Genomic DNA, 24,788 nt, shown 5'->3' on the forward strand with positions numbered 1-24,788 from the left:
AGCTGCAAATATTTGATCATTATTTTGAAATCAGTTTGTCTAACCCATGCTTGAATTCAAAAATTTCAGATTAAAATGATTTATTCATATCTAATACTAAACAAAATTTCACTATGTAAATGATGCAACTCTAATATCAAAAATCCAGTCCTACTGGATTCAACAATCACCTGTGCCCTGTGCCCCATATTCACAGTAACCACGCTGTGAACATTTATTACATTTACACTGAACTACTACCAGAGCTTCAACCCTTCATACAAAGTAAACTGAACATCATCTGCACTTGGGCTTTCAGAACTCACAACAAAATACAGAATACCTACTAAACAGCAAAACACAGGAGTCAAAATAGCATTACAAAACTATGGAATAAAAAACTGTGTCCTGATCTACTACTCGAAGACAAATTTTCTCCATGTACACTTTCTTCAGTGAATTGCCCTTTTGTTTCAAAAATCTCTTGCACATTTACCCCAAGGTATAGTTAACACAGTTCCACTTACAGACATTCAGATGATAAACAGAAAACCAACTCAGAGAATAATAGTAATAATCATCATCATTCAATATTTACATAGAATTAATATAAATAGCAATGAAGATGTAATTTACTTTGGAGAAAGTTGCTGCATTTGATCAATTTATCTTCCCGAACACAATGATGCCGAGTTCTTTCCCATGACATTCTGAAAAAAGTATCTAACTTTAACTTTTATGTACAGCAGAATGGTAATTGTCTAAGCTGTATCTGCAGTGTCCATTGGATATGCTGATAAATGACTGAAATCTAATTAAAGGTTGTAATTCCTTTGGTTTTCCTTCCAGCTAGTTTTTAAGAGAAAATAAATAACATATGCATTTTTAAAGAAACAAAACCCCGAAGAAACTAAAAAAACCCAAGTTCTGGCTCAAGAATCCTGATTGCTAGAAATGTATAAACCACATTGCTGTACCATACTGCATATTAAATAGTTGAATTTTGTTTGAGGTAGAAAAAAGAAAAATGAAGACTGAAGAGCATGAAAATTATAAAGCACTTAAAATTTTGTGGAACTATGTTAAATACTTAATTTTTGTAATAATAATATATTTTTTGTAAGAAACAAAAGCAGAATTCATGGTTACCATAGTTACACATACTCTTTGTTGTGTTTCAATGCCACATGATCTGATTCAAAGTAATACACATCAGGCTCTTCCTCATCCTCCTCTGCAGTGTGGATGTTGGTACTCTCTTTGGCAGATGGTACATATCCAGCAACAAGCCTAGACTCAGAAAGTGGCTTTCTTAGTCCATCACTCCCATGATCCCCTGTATTACTATTTCTCTCTTTTTCATTCTGTTTGATTTCTTCAGACTTTTTGGGAGATCCATTGATATTATTAATACCTACAGGTACATTCTTTTCAGTAGGACTAAGATTATTTTCCTCAACCTGTCCATTTTCTCTACAAGGAGAGTTATTTTTAGTAGGGCTACTTCTGGCAGGGGCAGCCCTTCGTGGTGAAGTTCTCAACGTGTATCTGTGTTCTTGAAGTTCCAACACATTTGTCATCTGAGCTGAAACACAGTTCAGCACTGAAGAATGTGGTTCAGGTTCACCTGAGATTGATGCACTGTCATGGTGAGTATTCAGGTTGCTATTGGTGTTTTCAGCACACTGTTCCTTAGAGGCACTGCTATCTCCTACAACATCCACCTCCTCTTCCGAATCCCTTAACAAAGATGACTGGATTTCAGAAAAGGACCCTGCAGCTGGCTCAAATGCCTGATTAGCATGCTCCTCAGGCAAGCAGTCGTTTATTGTTTTGTGGTCCTCTACCTTTACCTGTTCTTGAGAGTTTGTGCAAGGCACATAATGGTCTACAACACTGTCCTCTTTGCTGCTATCAAGCAACAAGGAAGAATGGGCAAATGAGTTTCCATTTTCTGCTACTGTTTTGTCCTTGGGCGTACGGGAACCAGCACTGTTTTGCTTAGTGTTCCCATCAAGCTGACAGTCATCACAGTTAAGAGAATTTGAGTCTCTCTCACCAACTCCATTGACAGTCTGATAACCTGCAACCTCTTCAACTACTGCAGAATTATTAAACCCTTCTGCACACACATTCACCTTTTTAACTTCCCTTTTCTCACAATCATCCAATATAAGACAGCGACAAGCTCGCTTAGTCCCCGTGGAGGCTGCATCATTGTCCGACACTAAACTTTTATGTTCCAATGACTCCTTCTCTGCCTTAGTGGGCAAATCCTCTTCAGAACTGTTGGGCGCCTCTGAACGTAGACAGCGTTTAATTCTTTTCAAAACTGGTGAAACAGGTTCTGCTTGTTTTTTTTCACTATTTTCCACAGTTTGCTTATCACCATTATCTTTCTCTGAAGTGGACAGTCCTCTCTTTCTAGGGCTCACCCATGACTCCCGAGCACTCTGCTGTTTCAAATCAGTAGTTCTGCTACCGTTGCTGCCCTTCTGAGTTTGCACAGACTCTGGCCTCTTCTTTGGTGACCTGGATCGGATTTGAGGATGCGGCGAGACTTCCTCCGGATGAGCAATACTACGGTTCCTTAATGTTCTACCACAAAAATTTTCATCCAAACCATTTAAACCCACTGTAGATCTTGTAACACGAGTAGATCGAGAAGCAGCCATACTATGGCAAGTCCCTAAAGTATGTTCATCGTGATCCACTCACTGGGAAACCTTCGAAAAAAAATGCAAACAAAACAGTCAGAAAAAAATATTTAAGAACACCTAGAGACACAGCCAATCTGAAGAATGTATTGTCACAAACATACCAATATAAAACTGAATAAGCCCATTCAATGTATTCATACTGCTTCTTTCCATGGTAGTTCTTCAGTGCATTGAATGTTTCCATTTCAGCTACAAAGTAGCTGACTTGGTATTTGTGGTTGTTCTGGCTTTAGTACTTGTGCGAGCGTTGCTCATATTTTTGCCTTATGTAAGACTGGAATGTCCCAGTTAGGCTCTAGTTACTAAAATACACTATTTTTATGCATTGTACACGTTACAACATATTGGCATTATTATTTAAATTTGTCTGTTCAAGTAAAAGGTATGAAATTGCATTCTTTATATCCCACAGTTTCCAGTTACATGGTTTCACAGACTAAGAAGTAAACCATTAAAATTGCATTTGCTTACTCAGTTGTTGCTTAAAGAAGAAACAAATCTCTTATAAATAACAAAACGGAACTGCAATTCTAATTTAGCAGGGAATTAAAAAAAATAAGGCACACCACCAAAAAATTGGTTATTATTAGTAAAAATGAAGTAAAATTTCTGAATCAGAATTATAAAATTATTCCAGCTGGAAAGGCCTTTGAGAGGCAATCCTATCCAATCTCCCATGAACTTGAGGCCTAAATTCAGGTTTAGTTACATGGAACATTATCCAGCTGGGTCTTGAAAAACACTGAGTACAGATATTCCACAACTTCTCTGGGTAACCTGTTCGAGTCCTTAAAGCAAAAATACTTTTTCTTATACCCAGGTGGGGCCTCTTCTACTTTTGTATTACTTAAGACAACAAAAGGCTGGCTTGTCAGGAATATCCTTCTTAGGTACTGGAAGGTTGCTTCCCTCTCAGCTGGTGAGATGAACCATCACTCACATCAGATTGAAGTAAATTCAGACTCAAATATAAATTTAAAACACCCCATTTCAGTGTGCCTTATTTCATATTTCAGGGTGAAATGTAGGAGTACTTGACCTGCCCCGTATCCCAAAATAATTTATAAGAGAACTCCATTCAGTCTTACCCTCCTATTCATTTAATCTTTAGAAGTTTAATGCGTCTAACTCCAGATCAACACAGATCTGTCAGAATATCCTTGCTAATGAATAGATTCACATTTGTGTATAATGGCACACCTGCCCTTTATCACCTACCCAAATTCCAGGTTATACAAACCAGTTCAACTGTCATATCATGTGAAGATTACAAATTTTAAATATGGAATCAAACCTTTTGTGCATTACTCAGAAATGCTGAAAATAACAAATGGAGAAAATTGTTTCAAGAGGTTTTTTTCAATTTCAGCAAAGAAGGGGAAAAAAGAACATAAATTCATAAATTCTCTCAAATCTACTATTTAAGTCTCAGATGGTCCTAGAACAGAAAAGAGAATGGGACAAGACAAGTACACTCTCATCCAATACAATTCTGTTTAACAATTACCAGTATTTACTGTATTGTGTGTTTAGGAATTCACAGTGCAAGCTGTATTTCTTAAGGAAAGCAATGTATCCTATCAGTATTGCCTGGTGTAGTTCTGGGCAAAACTGTAGAAGAAAGCACATAATTTTGTGTACATATGGTATATAGCTCTATACACAACTGTGTAGGACAGCACATCACTTTGTGCAACAAAGAAAAAGACAATTTTAAAGTGAAAATTTCAAATGTTCTCAAAACTGCGATTTAGTTGTGCTGCTAGAACCCTCCTGCTTGTTAGCTATTCCTGCTGCCTTAGATGAATGCCTGGAAAGGTGCACTGTTTGTATTCCTGAAAATGCATCTAAAGAGATGATGCAGTGCTAAATTTCATTCTCTCCACTTAAAGTTAAATAGGTGTGAGCTCTCCAACACACTCTGCCTTAAGAAAAAATATAAATAATACGTCAAGCAGCAAATGGTCAAACATGAGCAGCTGATTGAAGAGGGCAAAATACTATGTGTTTTCTATAATGGTTTTTACACCTATTTTCCACATGGATAAACTTGCCTGCATATTCTCCTTCTTTGCACACAAGCTCAATACCATCTGGAGAGTGATCTCATTTGGGGTTGAACCCAAACATGGAAAACAGGGTTTATTTACATATTCCATTTCCCCTAGGTTGTTCTAATTAAAGCTAGCACACATTTGGGGAGAGCAACTGACATTTCAAATCAATATCAATAAAATAACCTAAACCAAATTAAAATGTTTACTTTGGTTAGTAATTACTGCTGAACTCAACAGACTTTAGAAATCATATGCAAGAGAGAAATCTTTACTGATTTGCTGATACGACACTTTCTAAAGAAATACACCTTACACGACAAGATAAAACTTATTATTTCCTTAGTACAAATGTAAAAAAAACTTACCATTGCAAAACTAGAAGAAATGTAAACTTCTGGCATTTCATACAGTAGACTCTTACTGTACCACTCAAATATCAATCACCATTGCTGATATCCATCATGTAATCCAAATGCTTTACTAGTCTATGCCATCACATTAACCAGATTTTGAAAACTGTTGAGAAAAAGACAAAAGTATCAGTCAAACATTTAAATTACCACACTGAAAATGAAGAAGAATGCAACAGGACATATAAAAGGGTACCAGCTTTTTAAAGAAGAAAATATCAATTTTAAAAGTGTCCTACTGAAAGAAAGGTTGATATGCTATATAAAGTAATTAAGTATGTGACATGCTAATTTAGGTTTCAAATGTAAAGCATCTGTCTTCATAGTTTCTAAGTGATTCCTTGTATCACACACTAAATGTGCAAGCAAATTCATTCACACAGGAGTCATATTAGAGTGTTCAAATTTCAGAAGGTATTTGAAGAGACAGAAGAAAACAAGTAGTGAAAGCTATTACTACAACTAATGAATTATGAAATGCACTGTCAAATGTATTTTATAATTAGATACACAGTGAAAAACTCTGCTGTTTAATTTTAATTAACTGAGAAGACCTCTAAACTTATATTGGCTCCAAATCCTGAATAACCTCCACCCATACATTGTGACTAAAATGCTTTCTGGAGTTCACATTAAACCTACTCTTCATCTAAGGAAAACGATGTATAGCACCTTGTTTGTAGCAGAAGTGAAATATTTTGGATATTGAAAGACAAAACACATCTGTAGATCCAAAAGTCACACAATGCTTTCAGCCGCCTCCAATTTGGGCATCTATGCCAATGACCAAGTTACTGCATGAAAAAACACACCAGCAAACACATTTAATTTAAGAACATCTAGTACTATGAAGGCACCATAAATCACTAAAGAATAGCAGTTATTGAAGCTTTCTTCATATTCTATTTACTTCATACTATTGACCTTCCTTTCATCTTAACAGTTCAAAACTTCCTGATCTAAACCACAAGCTGATAGGTTCCTCCATATTCTTCATTCTATAAATATTTTATATTTAGGTTACTAGAGATTTTCTTTACTTTCAATCTAGTTAGGATTTCATACTGGTAAGAAAAGAAAATTAATTCACCATTAAGTTGACAATTCAAAATACAAACTGAGCTGCATAAGAGGAGGAGATTAATTATGTCTAATTGCAGTGAAATTCAGTAATAGAAGATGTTTCTACAGTGATGTTACATGAAGCATCATAAATTCTATTAGGTAGATAACTAGATCAAATCACATTTCATTTATTCAGTGGGATTTCTCAATTTAATAAACAGCAGAGAACTATCTTCACAATATGACAAAGGATGGAAGAACAAGAAGGCAAAGACAAGCACATGAAAATGCATGTTACTCTTAATCCATATTGTTGCTTTTCCTAAAGATCCCTTTAACTGATGCATCTGGAGACACCAAAAGTATGACAGAGTCTGACCAATTTTTGCAAAAGAACAACATACCCAATAAAAATACCAGCTCGGTAACTTAGTTGAAAACACATAATATGTTTTAAAAAAAACCCGCAACATTTAAACAAAAAAAACCAGTAAGCCAATCAGAAAGTGGCCTGATCTCATAATTTCTAATTACTTTACCAGTCCTAAGTAAAGAACATATGAATAAGTTGTTTCAGGAATGGCTGGAATAGTAATGTCAGTATTTTACCAGATTTATACACCTCATCTCTCCCAACTTTCTTTTTGCCCAAAACAACCCTGTTTTACTCAGAGTAGGAAAGACAAACCCCCTGCCGTGTCTATTTGCTTTTGGAGACAGCTGAAGCAGTTTAGACACAGTAAAAAGACTGTGTAAATATCAAAAAGAAGAAACCAATGTGGGTAAAAAAATTTTATTTTGTCAGAATTTTTTATCTGGTAGCAGTTTGCAGAGATGGAGGAAGGAATAGCAATTAAAAAAAAAACAGGAAACTTTAATCAGGTTACAGTGAAATGACAGCACCTTAATTACACTTAAAATCTAGAAAACAACATTCACAAGGGCTTAAAAAGTGAACAATTTTTCCCAGAAGTTTCCTTGGAAAAGCTGTCTTGAAAATTAACTATTATTCCTTTACATTGCATAACCTATTACAATGACATTTTTCACTTAGAACAACCACATCTTCTGTGGCAGAGAAATTCAACTGAGTAATTTAATGCTTTGGATACCACTCATTATAGAAGCTATTTATGAGCTGGAATAAGGAGTGCAAGGGAAGTTAAATAAGCTTTTGGGTCTAAAAGCCTTTCTTCAGGGAACCACATCAACTTCAAGAAAGAATACTGTAATACAGCAATAAAGACTAGAAGTTTCAAGAGTGATAATCAGCTAAGAAACACCACACTATGGTCTGCAGAGCCCACTAAAAATTAAACAGTTACAGGTTAAATAGAGTGTAATGCAGACAGAGCTCTGAAACAAGTAAAGGACTCTGAATTTGTCCCTTGTGGGGAAGGACCTGTGTAAGAAGCCAATGAGCAAATGTTGCTGCCTAAACCATAAAGGTAATGGTCACACATTAATCAGTAATCAGAATGAGACTGAAGTTCAACTGCTTGCAGAAATCGTCTGTACATCTTATATACAATCAAACATTTCACGACAACATAAGATGAATTTCTGGGTCTGCATTTTTGCATTTAAGAACCCTTAAACTTACTCAGCTTTAGGTAGACTCTACCAATACACACCAGATTCACATTATGCCAGAATTTTTATTTAGCTAAACCACAAGCCGATTTAGTAAAGTTACTCAATGCTGAACTGTGTGCACTCACTTCTCACAACAAAGGAAACAAATTTACATAGAGATGAAAACCAACAGTTAAAGACAGCAGAATGAGGAAAACCCTTCCTAAATAGGCAGAATAACCAATTTTTTCCTGGGTTATGCCAATACTGTCTGAGAGTCAAGTAAGAGCCCAACTGTTCAAAGGAATTCAGAAACATGGGTGCAGTTACAAGGATGCTCCACGTGGCCCTAAACTAGAATAGAGACAGTGAAAAGAAGCAGTCAATACCTGAACGTGCTGGGTGTATATCAGACCTGAAACCAGCAAAGCAATAGATGCCTCTACTGTAACTGTGGTGGAATTATATATGTGGAACTTAAGATGGATAAATTAACATTACATACAACATTCAACAAATCAAAAAATAATTGTGTACTGGGGATGGGGGAGAAAAGACTTTCAAGAGAAGTCTCCAATAGTTGTTTGATGAAAATGGGCAATATCTAGTCTTCCACACAATTCAACCCTAGCAAACAGAATAGTGTGTTTATCTGATCTAGAGTATAATGAATCATTTTCATATTGAAGAGAAATAATCTGTTCTCTTCTTGTTCTTCTGAGTCTCATCTAACAATCAGCCTGCTCAGTGATAATACTGCTGTGATAAAGACTCAGATGTTTCCTAGTGTTCAGATATGGCATTTGTGGGTATCTGATAGCAGGAACACTCTCTAGTATCACACTTCAGTAAATCCCCAAATTACTTCAGAGACAATATCTGCTATTGGCAAAGTTACCATTTACAAGAGCAAATGTGACACAGATATATAATAGCCCAAAGTAATAAATAAAACTGGTGGATCTCTGTGGTATAAAATAGCAGATCTTAAATTCTCTGCAGAGCAATGGAATGTTATTTACAAGAGAACATTTTTAAAAATTGAAAGCAGCAGCTATTTATGCAAATAGAATCCAATCCCTTACAGAAGCATTTGCCCAAGACAAAAAAATTAGCACTTCTGAAAAGATAAGAATCTGCACAGACACCAGATTATCAAGATTTTGGATTATCTCCACACAGAAATTGCATTACTTTCTAACAAAGTAGTATTACTAAATTAGGGATGAATTTCATTTAACAAATTATATTCAGCAGTCTATCACATCTAGAGTATGCCAGCATCTCTTCCCACACATACTGAGTTTCACAGAACTACATTAGCAAGAAATCAGTTTTCTGGAAACAGCATTTTATTGCTCTGATTCTACATTACATCAAAACAAACAGTACTTTCAAATGATAGAAATAACCTCCACCAAAAGACATTATGAAGATCTTACTTGAAATAATACGTAACAATAAGCAGCTTAAAGCTATAACAGAAGCTTAAATGAAATAAAAATTAATAGACGTTACTGGAGTTATTCTCAGATTTTGTCTGACACAGTAAGATTATATTACATATGGTCAAAATTTAGTCTGTCAGAATGGGACTACTTATACTAATCTCATACATAAAAGGGTAGGAAGATAAAGAAAGCAAAAGAAAAAATAGAATAATATTTAAAAATTGTCAACAGATGTTAAAAGCTAGCAAACTAGCAAGGGAAATGTTTTAGTCAAAACTAAAACTGCGAAGAACCAGAATGAGTAGTTCAATATGCTATTTTTCTTCTTTAAAAGAGATGGGTTCGCTAGGCTAGACAAACCTATTCTTACACAGAGGAAAAAAATTCTTTAGAAAGAATCTTCTTGTAGAAAGCTATTTCTACTTCTTTCTGGAAGAAAAAAATATGTAATGGGCAGGGAAAATGAATTGGTACTTATATAATAGGATGTATGAAAACAAACAAAAGCTCAACCTCCTCCTAATAATATCTTTCTCTAAAACCATGAGAAAAGGCCAAAGCAGAAAGTGGTATGACAATGACCAGCAATGTGGATCTGTTCCTTTGCACCCCTTGCATTCAGCAGTGCCATCAAAACTGCTGACAGCACTGGTATTCTGCACTCTTCAGGGCTACCTACATGAGGAAACTTACTGGGAAGATGGGTGTGATACAGACATCACCCCTCTTCCAGCCAGACATTCCAGGATAACATGGCAAAATTACTTCACATAGAACTAAACATTAATTATTACACAAGTGTGACTTTACAGCAGAACTCTAGAAAAGCAACCACTAGATCAAATTTCTTCTCTTTAAAGCCTGAAACACTTAAACTGCTTTCAGTTTCTTGCATCTTGGCCAAATTAGAGTTTGTGCTGAAATTATACATTGAAGCATCTGTCTCAGACTGATATTCCCACCCTGCTGTCTCTCTCCTGAATTCTCAGTCAAAATAATTACTCACTTCTGTGCACAAATATGGAAATTATTTTAAACCCTTCTTGCTGCTTAAGACACATTTGACTGTTTCTTCAAGAAGGTTTTCTTCCTCCAATTTCTTTTGGAGTAAGAAATTGGGACTTGGCATAGAGAAGCACTTGCCTGAGAACAGAAATCCTGGTGGAGCTGTGATGAAGGCAGGCTGAGGGAAATGTTAAATGTGAATGCACAGGTAAGGAGAGCAGCTACACTGGCAAAATGAGTGGTTGCTGACTGGAGAAAGAGACAGACTGGAAATCCTGAAGAACTGCTAGAAGACAGAAAGATCTCAACTGTGAAAAAAGAAAACTGGAACTGGGAGTAACTGGAAGGAACAGGAAGAATCTGTGATTTTAACTAGTCCCAACTCACCTACACACATCACACAGTACTCATCCCAATTATCTTTCTCAAATATCTGAGACAACTCTGGCAACACAACTATTGTGGAACTATACTCTGAAATAAATCTACTAATAGCTCAGAGTTGAAAATACCATCTTTTCTCCTTTTCAGATGGTTCCAGATGAATCAATTTTTCCTGTGGGTCATATTAAAGGACAATGTGCTGTAGCACAAGCATTGGATCACATGGCCACAAAAAAGATGAAGATGTGAACTGTACAAGGCGGTAACCACAGCCCCTTGGAACAAGAAACCTCATTCCACACTTCAAGGCACCACCTGGTGTGCCCATTTTTAGCATGTCATCTTAACAGAAAAATGAAAAAAAAAAGATCATTTAATACAATTTGCACCTGTCCTGAATAAAGACAGTAATTTCAGGTAAACATCCTCATCGAACCTACTTTACTAATATTTAGTCAATAAAGTCACTACTGTCTGATACAATTAATTTATCGAGAAAATTAAAACCAGACTATGTAAATAACTTCCAAGTCCCAGTCAAAAAAATTGTTTAGCCTCATTTATTGCCCATCCCTCTATATCCTTATCACCACACCTACCCAATCCACTTTATCATCCTAGGTGAAAATCCCACTCTAAATTACAATATGCCTTTTTATGTGAAATGATTCAATTGCTAATTAGCTGTCCTGTTATCCAAAGAATATCTCCCTGTGCAGGATTACCAAAACATGCGACTAACATCTCTGAGATTCATTAAATCACACAATCTTGAAAAGCTCATTAAAAAATTAATTACACTAACTTAATTACAGTAACCATTTATCAAACTGTTACTCTAGGAGAAGACTCCAAATATATTTAATCTTTTAAACATAGAACACAGTTTTATATAAATAGGAAAACTATTATTTATTCCCTGAAGAAGTTATTATTATGATATACAGAAAATATCTAGCATTAAAAGACATTGCTTTTTCCCATAGGTAGGCTGCAATTTTAAGAGTTCATCAAGTACTTAATAATCCTGCTAGCAGTTTACAGATGAAAAGGAACTTGACAGAGAAAAATCAATTCTCCTTTACTTTTTCTAAAAAGCCCCAGGATAAACCAGTTTGCTCATTTTAGTAGAATATTACACTGGAAATTACTGCTCTGTCTGATTTACTTTTGGAGTAGCGGCTACAAACACACTACCTTATGAAGTAAGGTACAATGTAAAGTGCATGCTCTATGAAATACTGTCTAGAACATTTTTATCCCAGATGATTTTCAGTCAAGGGCATGCATTTGAAATGCAACAATTGATACAGCTTTTTATATGTAAAATTACAGCATCAGCTCCATAAGCCTCACAAGGCTGATGTACAACTCAGAGCAGCACCAACAATACACAACCAGGCGCTCTGCATGGGCTGTGCTTTTAAGTGCTCCTGCATTACACTAAGGCAAACACATTCCCAGAGTTTGGAAAAGGGACACCAGAGGCATGTGACAGTTCCTGTAAGACATTTTCAATGTTGTTTCAGAATCAAAATGTTTTTGTTCTAAATTTTTCTTCAAACTTTAAAATATGCCCCTCACTCCCCAAAGACACAAAAAGTGAGAAGGCTGTTTTTCCAGCTATCTACATTCACGAGAACTGTTTTAACCACTTATTTTCCATCTGAGAATGCTTTTGTCCCAATCTAGGCTTTTTCCCCCATCTAGGGGATACCCACTATTCTATAAATAGATCAGCAATGGGTTGGCTTTGTAGTCCTAAACGTGGCACCATTCTGCCACGAATCCCATTGCACCTTTAATGTTCTGAAAAATTTCATGTTTCTGTCTCTGGCCATCTCCAAACCTCAAGGATGGTGAGGCAAATTCCAGCCCATACATGCACTGACTAGACTGCTTGCAAACCATGTATTGCAGGTAACTACTGGGCTCAAATCCCCCTTAAAAAGGGGGTTACATTTTTTGTGAAAGTTTCAAGCTCTCCACAGTTCTGAGATGTTTACTCTCAGCTAAATTTAGGGGGGGTTGCTAAGTTGGCCTAAGGATTCAAATATTACTTAGTGACAACAGTAAACAAATAGAGGGACACCTAACAGTTGATCTAAATCACACTGCAAATGCTTAAAATATATTCTGGACAGACAGGGGGCAGGGAGAGCATGCAGAACTATCCCAAATCCACAAAGGGCAAAAAAAAAAAAAAAAAGCAGTTTGTCACAGCTGTGCTGTGGCTGTGTGTGCCTTCTCACCCGATGCATTTTCATGCTCCCAGAATTACAGGCATCCCTTGGCACACCAGCTGATCCTGTGTGTATAATCATAGCACCAGTCACAGACGAGTTCTCACATGCATGGGGCTCGGCAAAGTAATGGACAAGCTTATAAGCCAAGTATGCTTTTAACTAGAATTTAACCACAGTAGTAGCCTGCTACCATAGAACCACAGAATCATTTAGGCTGGAAAAGATCCTTAAGATCATTGTGTCCGATTGTAAATTACTTACCTTATGTCACTTTTTGACTGGTAGTTACTTTTAAGAGCCCCAGTTCTTTTAAATGTTCATGTGGCTCTATTACTACTGTCTTTGACATATTAATAAAATCGTATTGCACACTTCTCTGGTGAACAGCCAGAGAAACATCTATTTTCTAAAGAAACTGTCTGAGGTGCTACAGCTGTTGACATGTTTCAGTACTGTATCCTATGCTAAACCTCAATATTGTGGCAGTTCTCAAAATAGTGATCTGCAGTAAAAAGACCCATCCCTCCTTCTGCCTTCCATACAGGATGTTGTTTATTTTCATTGCCTCATGCTGCAGTTTGGTCTAATACACAGCACAACTGCTACAGCCATATTTAGCCACAGGTGACAGCTTTGCCATTGCAGACTTTCAAAGCAGTTCTGAGCACGTTCCTGCTCTGTGAGCTGGATGTCAGCATCATCTACACCAAGAATGTGCCTTTCTCCACAGAAGTACTTGAAGGCAGACAGAAATTTTCTCCATTGTTTGGGCATCTTGACAAAATTGCAGATATCAGCACTTTAAAATGTTTGTTCTTAGATACTTTCCAAATTCTGTTTTGTGATTGACACTGAGCTTGTTAAGCAGAGAGGTTTCAGTACACCTCTGCAGCCTGACGTTCTCACTGTATGTTCAGGCTGTATTTAGGTTTTCTGAGTAAGAAGACTGTTATGCATATTTCAGTCTGCTTGGCTTGGGAGTTACCACTGGCAAGTACTGAAGGTGTTTTAAGTGCATAAGGAACTGTGGTTTTTAAAAGCTCTTAAAGGGGCAGTGAGCAGCTGCTTTCTGTTTTGCTGCTGTCCTGTTTTCAGGCACAGGAAACAAAACCTGCAATATGAACACTATTACATACCCTTTCCTTTTAATCACAGCACATCTACTGCTAATAGAGGCCTTTATTTTAAAAAGCACCAACTTTATAGTAAGACTGCTCCCAGTTCAACTAGTACATTATCTTTTTCTAGCTGTTACTGCTCATATCCAACTACTTTCAGATAGGATAGCTGGCCACAATTTCTTTGATTTAACAGTATATTGGTAGCTTAATTTACTTTTCTAGTCTAAATAAATAATTCAAATGGAACTATGACCACATCACATGTAATTTTATTTTACTTGATTGCCATTCTGTTTTCCTCTCTTGCTGTGCTCAGAAGGTCTTGGTACACCAGCACACTCACTGATAAACAATATGCTGCTTTCGATTTCCCAATTTCTATGTTCTGTCTGGCCTACGCTTACAGTACCAAGTGGAAATACAAAGGAAGTTCTGTCTAGCCTGCATTTACATTTAAAATTTCAGCCTTTTAGTTACACTTATTTTCTCAGTATGAACATTTTTTTCATTTGAACACTCTGGCATTAAATTTAATTAATTGCCAATGCAATTGCCCTATAAGAATGCAGGGAGTTAGTTCTTTTCCTACAGGTTTTTGCTTTTCCTGTGACCATTGACAAATAACCTTTAGGTTTGCTTCACTTTCATTTTTCATCTAGATGCAGGCTTACTCATAGGTTTAGCAGCTCCTACAGCCCTTGCATAGTAAATTTAGAATAGTCTGATTCACACTTTCTTGATCTTTCAAAGTCATAAATTTATTCCATTGAAAGACTAAGCTGGGAGAGTACAACTTTTCATACAGTACACTACGCATCAGCTGTTTCTTCTCCAGGTATCTTATTAACGTGCTAAATATACGTATTTGATAGGTTTAAAATGCATTTCAAAGCACTTCTAAGACTTTACACTGTTACTCTAAACCTACCATTAACCTGTCAACACACTGCTGAAATACAACCACAGTTTACCCTACACATGCTTTTCTTTTGGCTTCCTTTATGCAACTTTGTGATATAAGGAATACCCAGATATTCTGCTTTGAATTATTCTTCTTCAAGGTTTTGTTTTGCAACACTCAGTTTACGATTTCTTGCAACTACATGAGACAATTTACTTTCAGAACTATGCTCACTGTTCAAGTATAAAATGAAAGACTGCCTATGAAGTGAAAAATTCATTCTGATTCTATTACCCTGTCCCAGCAGCTGAATACTTTATCAAGGACTTTGTAAAGACCTCTCTTGATATTGAGATGTTGTGCTACATTTACAGAGCAAAAAGGACGTACTTATTACTGCCTCAGCACATGAGCACATGTGTCACCTATGCACAGACACTTGATTCCCTTTGCATGTTAATTGACTATTCATTTTCAAAACTTCTTCCTCATTAAATTTAAATGCAAATCAATTATGCTCAACATTATTAACTTCAAGGCTCTTTTCTCACACAGAGTAAAGCCACACGTCTCTGCAGTCAGTACTTTGTCTCCAACAGCCGCGATAAGCAGATGGTTAGGCAAGAGCTGCTGTGTATAATACCATTATAGCTTCCAAATATTTTTAGCTCAGAGTCCTCCTAAGTCATATGTGATTTCTATTTTCTAAACTTCGCTGGATTTCTCTTCCATTAATTTTCCTTGGTTTTCCCTTGAGCTCCCATAAATTTTTAGCATTCAGGTTATCCCACTTATGTTTTTGTAAAAAGAGAATTCTCTATTTTTATTTTTACAAAAAGGTATAAAGACCTGGCAAAAAAAGACAAGGTAAGGTTAGATACCCAATACAATTCCCACAGCAACTTCATTTTAACTCTTCCTCCATTCTGCCTTCAACTGGTTTTCTTCTGTTATGCTTTGTCTTTTTTTATTGTCAGAATAAATTTTTTGTGTTTTACTCAGAGTTCCACCTTCTACTTCAGTTTTTCCAACTTTGCCTAATATACACTTTCTCATGGTATTACTAATGATGGAAAGCTACTACATGCATAAAGCATGCCTTTGCAACTATACATGTTTCAAATACATACACTGAGCTCTGGTTACAAAGGAGTGTGCTCACAGTTTTATTTACCCGAATAAAAGACATGAAACTTCAATGCTTTAAACAGTATCTTGCCTTATCTCATTTTAGTTTTCTGAAACTGAAGTAATTTTTCATAGATTTGACTTTCCTCTTTTGTCTCAAGACAATAGGACTCATAACTGTGGTAGTATTTAATTGATTTTCTACCTCATCAGTTATTAATTCAATAATTCAGGGCAAACTCTGACAACATTTTAGTAGAATAGCAATTAGAACATTTAACCATTTATATAAAAACACATGTCTGTTTATGGTATCTAAAATTCTCAATATCTATTGCCATAAATAAAAATAAGGCACTCATTTTACCATCCCCTGCAATTATCCTGTAACATCAGGCTAAAGGACTGAAGAAACATTAAAAGGCTATTCAAGTTTCAGGTTCAGCCACTAGAGAATTTATCGAAGCACAAGAAAAAAGAAAAAAAAGAGATACCATCTACCTCCAGCACATTTTATCACAGATTCAGGAAGCAGGAAGAAGCTGCCAGAAGGTGGGTCAGAGAGTGTGAATTATGTAGTTTCCATACCTATCCTGAGCAAACATGAGCAGATTGCCAGGGTTCAGACACTTCCCTAAATGGCCAACCCATCACAGCAATAAAAAACCTGCACTTGCAGTTAAGTTCTTGCTTTGTCTCTGAGCTGCACACCAGGATTGCTCACATACTGTATCAAATGACAACACATTTAGAAACTTCTCATTTGGAGAAATTAGATAAAGCTTAGACTAAACAGTTACATTATTTACTATGGGCTTAGATACTGACTTACACAAACACAATATAAAATTTACTTCTTTTCTACTTTATGCCTCCAAAACATTCAGCTACAGAGAGATATGATAACTCCAAATGTTTTTGTGTTACAAGACCAAAACCAGTATGACCAGTAGCTTTCTGAATATGCCACAGATACAGTTTGGAATCTTTAGGGTATGAATTTAAAAATAATCAGCAAAAGCAGTTACAAAGTTAGAAATCATAATGGTTTGCTTTTGCACATTTACATTTACAGTGTAAAGATACAGACAGAAAACTCTACATACAGTTCTTTTTAATAATAAATCACAGCTCACCAGTGACACCCTAAAAATGCCTTACTGGTTCTAAGGAGCCAGTTTTTCTCAGTTTTTACAAAGTATTCTAAAGAATTTAACATCACTATAGCAAAACAAGTGCTGTGTTTATTCCTTACTTAGTACCTCTGAAGAGCTGACATGAAATATTAAGTAAGGATTAACGTGACAAACGTAATTTAGATACCATCCATAAAACTGCTTAACCTTTTTAAAAATATAGGAAAAAAAAAAAAAACCAGCACCAATTGCCAGTTATCTTGGAGAACATCTAAAATTTCTGAAAAAAAACCCCCAAAATTATTCGGCTGTGAACAACTGCATTATTCACAGGACAATGCTGTAGCCATAAAAGAAGAAAAATAAATACAGTAAGAATATATCTCCTAGGCAGCCTTTGCAGTATCTTGAACACACAAAGCCTCATAACTCAGTGATATATTATCTCTCCTAGGGCAATAAGCAATTAAACACATTCCTTCCTTGATAACAGTAGGGGAAAAAAAACCCCTACATGAAACTCTCATACCTTTAAAAATTACGTTTCACAGTATCTGAGGACATACCTTTGCTGTAAGATCCTAGAATTAATGGTTACTTTATCCAGTTTATCTCCTTGGTGTTCTGCATAAAGAAGCTATCTCAAATTTTGATTATTCTTATTGCCCTTTTCTGTACTAAGCCTAGCAGGCAGATCAGTATGGGATAATCATATTCAAAGCATGGCCTATGTATGCCATAGATTTTTACCATAGAATAGTTAATATTTTATGTCATGACACCTTTCTATTAATACTCAACTCTATTTGCTTTTTTGACACCTAGTGAAAACTGAGTCGATGGCTTTACAGAAATGTCTATCAGAAGACTTTCCTGAGCGCTAATAGCTGATTTCAAGTGAGGATTGGGCTTTTTTGCATAAAGTTCTTTTATTCTTAAGCATTACTTCACATTCCTAACAATGAGTTTCTATTTTAATACCCATTTGCTCAGTTTTGTGAGATTCTTTTGACTCAAGACAGTGATGAAATAAAAAGTCATCAGATTTGTATCACCACTAGACTAGAGGAGTGGGTTTTTTCTGCAATCACTGACAATTTTATTGAAATATCACTATCAGTATTTATCAAAATTGAAATGACCACCTTCTAAACATCTGCCTATTGTGACTTAAAATGCCCCTCCTAAATCACATGCCAGCTAAGGTGGGCACTGCTTCCTAAGTTCTGCATGCACACAGTTTGGATTATCCTTGCTCAATCGAGGAGAACATTAAAACGTTTTTTTATTGGCGCTAAGTGATAAGAAAGGAGTAACTCGGCAATGTATGTGTATTTAAACAGCCACCATGGAAATAAAAATGTAAATCCATGTGTGAGATAACAGAGTAATAATTAAAAATACGTTGGTGAGTCCAGGGGCCTATGTTAAAGGTCACCCATCCATTGACAATGAAGGTTACAAAGACAGCAAACAGCTTTTTTAGAGACTGGACCCTCTTTCAGTAGCTGGCTTGACATCCAAAGGTTTTCACTGTCACTCTAATTGGGTAACTCTTGTAAGGATCTCGTCATTTTGCTTCTGAACTACTGTACATGCAGTAGAGATCCTCTCTCTGCCCCTGCTCAATTGTATCCATTTAGATACTTCCCAAAAGAGATTTCCCTCTTTATTATTTTGTCGAAAACACCCCTTTCCCTCCATCTTCCTATCACAGCAATCAAACCACACCCATCTACATTCCCACTCCTTTATCAACAGGGAACATTCACAGGCTGGTGGCGAGCCTTCAATCATTCTCTCTTTAATTTTGCAGCAACTTCCCAGGTGAGGTTTCATTTACTGTTAAGTGATTTAATCTACAAAAAGCAGCAATACCACTCCCCTGTAACTCTCAGGCACATCATTCCTATTTTTCCCATGCATTTGCTTTTGTATTCAATCCAATCTCACAGCGAGCTGATTTGGAAAACACAAAAGAGTCATTTTTCTTCTAATTTAGGTTCCTAGACAGGCTCACTGTAATGGTGAAATGGGCACAGGTGGCAGTGGAAAACAGGGCCCACGACTTTGCATTTTGGTGACAGACAGTCCTTGGATCAGGTTTGCTGTAATGTGAAGCCCTTCTCTCAGGCTCTCCCTTATGCTTTGTAAGCCTAAGTAGCACAGGTACTCCTCTTATCTTGGAACTCTAAACTTCCATGCTGAGGATAAAACTATTTTCTAACTGATGCACAGGAAGTAATTCCAGCAGGTTATTGTCTTCATCTACCTGTATTGCCCAGCTATAACCTGTATTATTCTGGAATTGTGAATGCTGGGGAACCTTTCTTCATGCCTGTTTCCACACAGCAGAGGTCACAGCATTATGTTTTACTCCTTTTCATTCTGGTTAACTGTTCACTTTAATACAAATCTGTTAAAAGTCTATTGAAAACTTAACTGAAATCCAGCTGATGCAGGTCTTCACTTACAGAATCTGTGGTACAAAAAGAGGCACCTGAGGGGAAAAAAAACCCTGCAAACTTTCTGTATTCTCATTTGTTACTGATTCAAACCCCTGGGCTCTTTTTGATATCTCATCATGGAAAATACGGTCAGTGAAGGTCAAAAAAGCAACAGCTGTCCACACTTTAATAAAAACTAATTTCTAAGTATTAGAAAAGCAAACTTTCATTTCAAAGCAGTTGCAGGAGTGAACCAACCAGGGAAGTCATGCTACAGCCCACACAAAGGAAGGGCACATTTAAAGGAAGAGAAGCAAACAGAACTTAAAATTGGAGCTCGTGCCACGTCTGCAAACAGGCTGCTGACAGAACAGGCAGGATGAGAAGAAACGTCCACATGATTATTTGGTACAAGTCATGTAACAAAGCTGCAGTGACACATGAACCAAAACTGAAAATGGTACCAAGAATATTACAAGTAAGCTTCTCCAGGGCTCTCCTTTTCCTCACAGAGAGTCTCCTGAACTTTTGGGATGGTTTCTTTGAAGAAATTTCTTTGGCCAAGTAAATGCAGACATACAACAATCTAAAAAGCTTTTTTTTTAAAGGCAGCTGATCTAACTGCGACTAATTCAATTCTGAGATACACCCTAAAAGCAGGACACAAAGCTCTAATCAGCAGTTACCTCTCAAGTGGAAAATCAATGAGACATGAGTCACACTGGATAAAAAGACAGTAGCTGGCCTGCCTTTACCTCCAGAACCCAAAAGCAAGGCAAAACATTCTCTCTCTATGTTCAGAATTCCGATCGAAGGAAAATAATAACCTTTCATATAATAGGTGAATTTCAGATATTTTCAGATCATGAGAGATGTAACTAAAATTCATCAATATCAAGAAGAAATTTATTACCTGTATTGTTAGAGTGGGTTTGGTTTTTAGGGGTTTTTTTTCTAGGTGCAGCCAGAACAACAACAAAAGACTGCCCATCATGATCTTAACAGCAACAAATCTGTTCCTGTACACTTGTATAATCTGAATGGTCCTGACAGCAAACTGTACTCCAAACAGCAATCCATTTATGAGAATAGAGGATTCTCAAGGATTTGCAAAATTCACTTTGGTCCAACAATTCAGACCTCCAAAATACATGTCAAGAAATGTGAAAAAGACAGATTTCACTTTGGGGTGGGGGAGGTGTGGGAAGCTTTATTAGCAGGAGGACATACAAGGAGTGAATGTTTCTCATTGTCCTTTTCTGCTGGCTGTCAGATAGCGGATATGCGAAGAACCTTTTTCATCTGAAGTATTTTAGGAATCCTCTTAACAAAGGATCACTGAATTCCCATGATCCAGAAAAATTCTCACCTGACCTCACTTAAGAGAAATTACGTAACTACACTTTATTCTGTTAGAAACCACTTCCTCACAGATAGATTTAAAACTATCCACACACATATGAAAAGCACAGAAGCCTCTACAATAATACTGTGAATAAAGATTTTTTTTTCAGCCTTTTTGCCTTTTTTAGAAAGCACTGAATATAGCAGAATTTCCAGAAAATGGATGCAATAAACATCACGATTCTGCTGAAAATAAAACTCTAGTTAAAAATAAAAAAAAAAACCAAAAAACCATAAGCCATACTGGCTTCTCATTTTGCTTGTTTTCCCAAGCTTAAATAAATAAATAGACCTGAACCAAACAAAACCAGAAATGTTGACAAGTGACGATTGAGAAGACCTGAGAACATCTAGTTAACTTTCTTTTTCCTGAAGTCTAGCTTTTAAGGAAATCCCCAAAGAACAGTGCCGGCAGCAGAGCAAGGCACAGAAATACTGTCAAATCTTTTCAAGTTACAATTAGACAGATTTAACAAAAGTAACACAATCACGTATCCATAACCAGTAAAACTTGCTGCTAGTTATACACTTGACTTTCAGAGACATGTACACAGAAAGCACAAGTAAATGAAAAGAAGGTAATGGGTGGAAAACATGTACTAATATATTCTAATTTTAAAATTATTAATAAGATACCATTTTTGAAGTTGCCTTTTTTTTTTTACATTGAAAATAGGAAAATAACCCGAAGCAAACAAACCATGGCATCTGTTGAAATGTTAACAGCTTGTTACTCCAAATCTTGAGTCAGTCACCACCTATACACTGTTCCAGCAAACTCTGCAGGAACTGCTGCTCCAAACTCCAGGTTAAAGCAGCTTTTTCCAGGCAGGTCTGTCTGACAATTGCCATCTCAGTTCCAGCTCTTCAGGTGGAGCTTAGGGAATAGGTGCATCTGCCTAAGACTTAAGCCTTTGTGCCCTTACTACATGAGATACCATGATCCCTTTATAATAAGCTACAAAAAAGCCTCTGTACTGCAGTGACACATAGACGGAAAATCCCTGGAAGACTTCAAAACTTGAGAAAGGGAACAAATTCTTTTTCTGACACCAATCCAATACAGTGGACAGTGTCTGCATTATTCCTTTATTGATTTCCAGTTTTATATCAGCAAACACGACACCAGGATCTAAACCCAGTGCCCTGTCAGTTACCAACACTTTGTTTCTTGATTGTTCAGTCACAATTTCCCATCAACTACAGCAAAGGTCCTGCTGAAAGCCTGTGCAGTGAAAGTACACAAAGTTTAATCCATATAACTGGTAAGATGAAAAAATGTACTAAAAGTCTAATTACAATTAGGCTATAATAGATTGAAAGCATCATTTTATGTAAATCCTCTACACTTTTAAAAAAATGTTGGGAATGTGACATTTGTTTCACCTTAATCTTAACCCTTTCCCTAATTCCAGAGCACAGACATATGTGACACAAAGCCTATCCTTCACTTGCCCTTAACCCTGGGGCAGCTTTGTCAAATTTTAAATATCAGAAATGCTTGAACAATGTCACATGGGATGTAGGCAGTTGATTTTGAATAGAAAAAATACAGAATAGGGCATTAAACAGAATTTAGTTCAAAAAGGTCTATCAAACTGTTCAGTCCTTTTAACTCTAAAAAGCTTAAACTCATTTGTGTCAAGGTTAGCTCTTCCAGTTTAATCAAATATTTCTAAATTACTCAAAAGGGTCCCAAAGGAGAAATTTTGTAAAATACTAGCATATCTAATAGAATACATTTCTGTTCAAGCTTATTTATACTACTATTACATAGCAATGGGCACAAATGACTGAAATCTATTCCCAATACATGGAACACAAAGCAATTTTAAATAACAATATATTTATATAACAAACCCTTTAGGAACCTTAAGACTTTATCAGTGGTGATTAACCCTCACCATACACATCTCAGCTATTAACTGTAATCTCAATTTTACAGAGAGGTGAAGTTGCATGGTGTGTTCTGTTTCAGAGCCTGGAATGCACCTGACTCCCTGGCTCGTTAGAATTTATCTCCTGAGCTTTGCTTCTCTGGAATGAAGTCTTCTGAAAGACTTTGACTCTAGCTCAGTTTCTTTCTTTTGGATCACTAAAACCACCTAAAGGCAAGACAAAGATGTTAAATCTACCATGAAGGCTCTATTAAAGTTATCTTCAATATTACAGTAATTTCACGAATACAAGCCGCACCAATTTGACCAAAATTTTGGTGGAAACCCGGAAGTGCGGCTAATATTCCGGGGCGGCTAATCTATTAACAAAATTCTAAAAGCTGCCAACACGGAAGTGAGAGCCCGCGGCAGCCCCAAGCCAAGCTGGAGCCCGGCCGGCCCCGGTAGAGGTGGGAAAGCCTGGCAGAGGCGGGGCCAGCAGTGTGGGGGCGGGCGGCAGAGCCTGAGCCAGCAGGGCGGGGCAGGAAGGGCGGCAGAGCCTGAGCCAGCATGGCGGGGGAGCCCGGGAGAACTGGGGCTAGGAGTGCAGGGGAGCATGGCAGAAGCAGGAAGGCCGGCGGGTGGGGCTGCCTGGCAGCGGGGGAAGCCCAGCATAATCGGGGCCAGCAGCGTGGGGGAGCCCGGCGGTGCGGGGGCCTGCAGTGCCGGCCAGGGCGAGGAAACGCGGCGGCGGTGCAGACGGGAGGGGGCGGCCGGCGAGCCTGGTGGCGGCGGCGGCAGCCCTGCCGGCGGGGCGAGCGAAAGCGGCGCTCGCGAAGCGCCGCCGCCGCTCGCGGAAGCGCCGCCGCCGCGAGCGAAGCGCCGCCGCTCGCGGAAGCGCCGGCGCCGCGAGCGAAGCGCCGCCGCCGCTCGCGGAAGCGCCGCCGCCGCGAGCGAAGCGCCGGCGCCGCGGGGCGGGCGCGGCGCTCGCGAGGCGCGGCGCTCGCGAGGCGCGGCGCAGGGCGAGCGAAAGCGGCAGCGGGGCGGGCGGCGAGCCCGGCGGCGGCAGCCCTGCCAGCCGGGCGAGCGAACGCGGCAGCGGGGCGGTGCTGACGGGAGAGGGGGGCCAGCGAGCCCGGCGGCGGCGGCAGCACCACCCGGCCAGCCCCGCCGAGCCGTGGCGCTGAGCTGGGCCACCCGGCCCCGTCGGCAACCATGAGCAGGCCGAGCCTTCCTGGCCCCGCCCCGAGCCAGTAAAGCCCGCTATGCCGCGATCCTGTTACTAATTGGCCAATTTGTGAAAGCTGCGCACGGATTCTCGCGACGAACGAAAGTGCGGCTAATATTCGGGGTGCGGCTTATCTATTGACAAAGACAGCAACATTGTCGAGGCACCGGGGGTGCGGCTTATAATCCGTGCGGCTTGTATTCGTGAAACTACTGTACATTACAGATGGTTTTAATAAATACTTTATAAAAATCCTTTAATGAACATATTTGATAGGGGCTTTTTTTACTAAATCTTATAACTGTTACATCACTAATATTTTTTTTTCTCCAGTATGTTGTTTTGTTGTTTTACTTTATTAAATCATGGCCAGCAGTATTACAAAAATCTAAAAATGACCAGGGATCTAATGCTAAAAAGTCATCTTACCTCCTATGCCAAGGACAGGAAACTACACCTCAATCACCTCTAAAAGAAGGTTATTTAACCTTTTCTAGAGCACTTTCAGCAATAGATATCCCATTACTTCCCTCAGATATATAACCCTGTGATTATCTGTCCTGGATAGATAATCTTTCCTGGAGGTGGAAAGTTTTTCCTGAGATTAAAATCTCTTTTTGTGCTCTTTAGGACTATTATTTCTTATCCCACATA

The 24,788-nt window shown here is 37.9% G+C and overlaps 1 protein-coding gene across 4 annotated transcripts in view; it reads right to left on the bottom strand.

The window, feature by feature from the left end:
- ZZZ3 (zinc finger ZZ-type containing 3) overlaps positions 1–24,788 on the bottom strand; it is a 57,488-nt gene that overhangs the window by 27,168 nt on the left and 5,532 nt on the right. For 3 of the 4 annotated variants that reach the window (XM_033067786.2, XM_033067787.2, XM_033067784.2), the window contains exons 2-3: positions 5,122–5,272; positions 1,144–2,705 (exon numbers count right to left, since the gene is read on the bottom strand). In XM_033067786.2, coding sequence (XP_032923677.1) covers positions 1,144–2,654 — 1,511 coding nt within the window. In that variant the 5' untranslated portion in view covers positions 2,655–2,705; positions 5,122–5,272. Of the gene's footprint in view, positions 1–1,143; positions 2,706–5,121; positions 5,273–5,838; positions 6,178–24,788 lie in introns of those variants that run through there. The other variant, XM_033067785.2, reaches the window with a different exon arrangement.

Source organism: Catharus ustulatus, chromosome 9 (assembly GCF_009819885.2).
Source record: "Catharus ustulatus isolate bCatUst1 chromosome 9, bCatUst1.pri.v2, whole genome shotgun sequence".
Taxonomy (NCBI): Eukaryota; Metazoa; Chordata; class Aves; order Passeriformes; family Turdidae; genus Catharus; species Catharus ustulatus.